Below are 4,936 nucleotides of genomic sequence, written 5' to 3'. Positions count from 1 at the left end.
CAAATGGTGTGTTCTTTCTCAACAACTTGGTCATTGGTCCTGCTATCTTGGAGAATCCTTCGATGAATCTTCTATAGTATCCTGCCATTCCTAAGAATCCTCTGATTTTCTTGACATTCTTAGGTGCTTCCCACTCTAAAACTGCTACAACTTTGCTTGGGTTTACTGCGATTCCATCCTTGCTAATCACATGTCCAAGAAATTCTACTTTGTCTAGCCAAAACTCGCACTTGTTGAATTTTGCATAGAGCTGATGTGCTCTTAGTGTCTGCAACACTATCCTGAGATGCTCTGCATGTTCGGTCTTATTCTTGGAATATATCAAGATATCATCGATGAACACGATGACAAACTTGTCAAGATATGGCATGAATATCTTATTCATAAGGTTCATGAATATTGCTTGGGGATTGGTCAACCCAAAAGGTACTACTACATACTCATGATGTCCATACCTTGAAACAAAGGCAGTCTTTGGAACATCCTCCTTCTTGATCTTTATCTGGTGATAACCCGATCTCAGATCGATCTTGGAAAAGACTCCTGCTCCCCTGACTTGATCAAAAAGATCTTGTATTCTGGGAAGTGGATACTTGTTCTTGATGGTAAGATTGTTAAGGTTCCGGTTATCTCCGCTCATCCTACGGCCTCCATCTCTTTTTTCCACAAATATCACTGGTGATCCCCAAGGTGAAATAATTTGTTGTATAAATCTTTTTTGTTCCAAATCATCCAATTGCTCTTTGAGTTCCTTCAACTCCTTAGGTCCCATATTGTATGGTCCTTTAGCAATCGGGGTTGTTCCCGGAATTAAGTCAATGGTAAACTCTATCTCCCGATTTGGTGGCATTCCAGGTAACTCCTTCGGGAAAACATCTTGGAATTCATTGACTATTGGTATGTCCTCAAGTTTCACCTCTTTCATGCTATTCAACTGTAGCTCAACTTCAATCTGAGTATGCTTTTCTCCTTGGTAAATCATCCTTCCTCCATCTGGGCTTTTCAAAGACACTGTCTTATTTGCACAATCTATCAAGGCTCCATTCGCCTCTAACCAGTTCATACCAAGAATGACATCTATGTCCTTCATAGGTAGAACAAACAGGTCTGCGTGATCAGCCCAAGTACATCATGGAGTCGGCAATGGATCAACAATGCCGGTGGAATACGCCGAACCCGGGCAAGCCGGCAAATCACACAACCAGGGACTGTTCCTGGACCCGGAGGTTGATGAAGGAGGGCTCGGAGGCACTACCGCCGCCACATCCGCTCACTGGAGCAAATGCGCAACCGGTTCAAGCTCAGCCTAACTGGCCGCAGAAGCAGGAAGGATTTCATCAGGTGGCTGAAGGGAACAACAACAATGCCGCACCTCACGCGCCTCAAGGCTAGAATGTGTATCATGATCCAGACATTTGCTGTGTGGTCTTCGTGACTGACCGATGGACCGACAAAGTATGCATCGGTGGTCCATGGAGGTGAATGCCGTCATATCGGGAGTCCCGAGATACATGCAGTGGTCGGAACAAGAGATCACTTGGTCCATAAAAGATCATCCGAAGGTGATGCCTAACCCGGGTGGATATGCTTTGGTGGTGGATCCCATAATGCATGGGCCATCAGCGCGCGTCCGGTTCAGCAAAGTGCTGATGGACAACAGCAACAACATCAACATCATGTACCGGCATACCATGCACACGCTCGGCATCACTGAAAACATGTTGGAGCCAAGCCGCACGACATTCCACGGCATAGTACCGGGCTTGTCCTGCTCCCCAATGGGAAAAGTCCGGTTTGATGTCCTGTTTGGTGGCCTGGATAACTGTCTGGTGGAGAATATTCTGTTCGAAGTGGTTGATCTGGACAACCCTTACCATGCCCTACTGGGAAGGCCGGCATTGGGAAAGTTAATGGCCTCTAGCCATACGGCATACACAAAGATGAAGATATCGGCACCCAACGGCGTCATAACTGTGGTGGGAAACTACAAGGTCTCGCTGGACACTGCTTCAGCCGGATCATGCTTGGCCGAATCAGTGGTCATAGCGGAAGAGAAGAAGAGGATCCAGACTGCTGTCGTGCTAGCACAATCATCCCAGTTGAACTTAGCGGCACTGAGCAGCCCGCTTGGCGGAATGGCATTCAAGCCACCAAAGGAGACAAACGATATTGTCATGGACCCGTCATACCCAGAGCGCACCATCTGCATCGTTTCCGGACTGAGTGAGGCATAGGAAAGTGCGCTCGTCAACTTCCTCCGTGAGAATCGGAACATCTTCTCCTGGTCTACTGATGACTTGGTGGGTGTGCCGAGGGAGTTGGCTGAGCACTCTTTAAATGTCCGGAAAGACACTAAGCCGGTGAAGCAGCCCTTGCGCCTCTTTGCTGAATGTGCAAGGACGTCGCCTAGAGGGGGGTGAATAGGCGGTTCTAAAAACTTCTACTTGAGAGCTAAACAAGGCGGAATAAAACTACTTAGTGTTCACTTGTTTAGCTCAAAGCCTATCTACTAGGGTTTGCCTAAGTGCACCAACAACCTATGCTAAGCATGATGGGCAACAAGATGATAACAAGCTAGGTATAGAACATCAAGCATGATAGATACCACAATGTAAAGCGCATAGGTAAAGGAACCCGGGTTGAGAAGTAACCGGTGCACGAGGAGACGACGATGTATCCCAAAGTTCACACCCAAGGGTGCTACGTCTCCATTGGAGCGGTGTGGAGGCACGAGGCACTCCAATGAGCCACTAGGACCACCGTATTCTCCTTGAGCCTTTCCACCAAGGGGAAAACCTCGATCCACTAAGGGACCCTTGAGGGTGGTCACCGAACCCGTACAAGCTTGGGGCAAACCCAAGTATCAAGCTTAAGGCAACTCCACAACACGGAGGCTCTCAAGTACAACGCCACAATGGCTACAACACGCCACACCGGCAACAAGGCCACAAAGACTCCAACACGCCACAACCGGCTCCAAAACCGCAAAGGCTACCACACTCCACAAAGGCAACAATGCCACAAAGGCTACAACACCACAAAGACGACAAGGCCACAAAGGCTACAAGGCCACAAAGGCAAGAACACCACAAAGACAACAAGGCCACTAAGGCAACAACACCACTAAGGTCAAACACACCCTCTACGAGATCGAAACCCCGGAGAGAACCCAAACCGATGCACCTAATGCAATGGCTAAGAACACCACTAAGATGCCCAAGTTCTTCTCTCCCAAATTCCAACAAATCTACAAAAGCTATTGGGGGAATAAGGGAGGAAGAACAAATATGTGGAGAAACACCAAATAACTCCAAGGTAAAGATCTAGCAAGATCCCCTCACTTCGAGAGGGATTCAATTGGTGAAGCTCTAGATCTAGATCTCCTCTCTCCTTTCCCCCAAAATATGCAAGAAATAGTGGGGGGGTCAAGAGGAGGAAGAAACAACTCAAGGTCAACAATGGAGGAGAGAGAATGGAGGGGAAGAAGTGTTTGGGTCGGAGGTGGAAGAGAGGTATAAATAGGGGGCCCAAAATATAGCTGTTGGAGGCAGAAAAACGGTCAGATTCGCGCCCGAGCGGTACTACCGCTTGTCAAAGCGGTACTACCGCTCGCGCGCAAAACTGTGCAGAAAGCGGTCAAAAATCGGCCCAAAGCGGTACCACCAGCGGACTACCGCTCGAGCGGTACTACCGGGTCGGTACCGGGTCAATACCGGACCAGATCCATTGTCTCACAGAGACCAAACCGGTACCTGACCGGTACTACCGCCCTTCCCTTTTTTCTTTAAACTGCGATACGGAAACGGCAATATCTCGAGCTAGGAAACTCCGATTGAGGTGAAACCAATTTTGCCGGCATGAGGACGACGAGAGCTACCACTACACAAGGTGAAAACATGAAAAAGAGTGAGTTATGATTTTCTCATGGTCATAGAGGTGTAACCCCTCAATATGGTATATCGAGAAAATCAACACCCACGCCACAAAGACGACAAGGCCACAAAGGGTACAAGACCACAATGGTTACAACACCACAAAGGTAACAAGGCCATGAATGCAACAACCACACTAAGGTCAACAAGCCCTCTACGGGACCAAAACCCCGGAGAGAACCCAAACCGATGCACCTAATGCAATGGCTAAGAACACCACTAAGATACCCAAGTTCTTCTGTCCCAAATTCCAACAAAGCTACAAAAACTATTGGGGGAATAAGGGAGGAAGAACAAAATAGGAGGAGAAACACCAAATTACTCCAAGATCTAGATCTAGCAAGATCTTCTCACTAGGAGGGGGATTCACTTGGTGGAGCACTAGATCTAGATCTCCTCTCTCCTTTCCCCCAAAACTATGCAAGAAATAGTGGGGGGTGATACGTCTCCAACGTATCGATAATTTCTTATGTTCCATGCTTGTTTTATGACAATACCTACATGTTTTATACATACTTTATGTCATATTTATGCATTTTCCGGCACTAACCTATTAACGAGATGCCGAAGAGCCAGTTGTTGTTTTCTGTTAGTTTTGGTTTCAGAAATCCTAGTAAGGAAATATTCTCGGAATTGGACGAAATCAACGCCCAGGATCTTATTTTTCCACAAAGCTTCCAGAACACCGAAAGGGAAACTGGCCGCGCGGCCCTGTTGTGTGGGTCCCTCGCGTCGCCCCTAAACCTACCTCTTCACCTATAAGAAGCCTTCGTCGATAATAACTCCAGTACCGAGAGCCACGATATGGGAAAACCTTCCAGAGACGCCGCCGCCGCCAATCCCATCTCGGGGGATTCAGGAGATCGCCTCCGGGACCCTGCCGGAGAGGGGAATCATCTCCCGGAGGACTCTTCACCGCCATGGTCGCCTCCGGAGTGATGAGTGAGTAGTTCACCCCTGGACTATGGGTCCATAGCAGTAGCTAGATGGTCGTCTTCTCCTAA

The 4,936-nt window shown here is 48.1% G+C and overlaps 1 protein-coding gene across 1 annotated transcript; it reads left to right on the top strand.

The window, feature by feature from the left end:
* Window positions 1-1,691: 1,691 nt before the first annotated feature.
* Window positions 1,692-2,234, top strand: LOC127319535 (uncharacterized). The gene has a single exon (XM_051349506.1). The coding sequence runs from the start codon at window positions 1,692-1,694 to the stop codon at window positions 2,232-2,234; it is 543 nt and encodes a 180-aa protein (XP_051205466.1).
* Window positions 2,235-4,936: the final 2,702 nt, after the last annotated feature.

Source organism: Lolium perenne, chromosome 6 (genome assembly GCF_019359855.2).
Source record: "Lolium perenne isolate Kyuss_39 chromosome 6, Kyuss_2.0, whole genome shotgun sequence".
NCBI lineage: Eukaryota > Viridiplantae > Streptophyta > Magnoliopsida > Poales > Poaceae > Lolium > Lolium perenne.
This window is presented reverse-complemented; position numbering and strand designations above follow the sequence as displayed.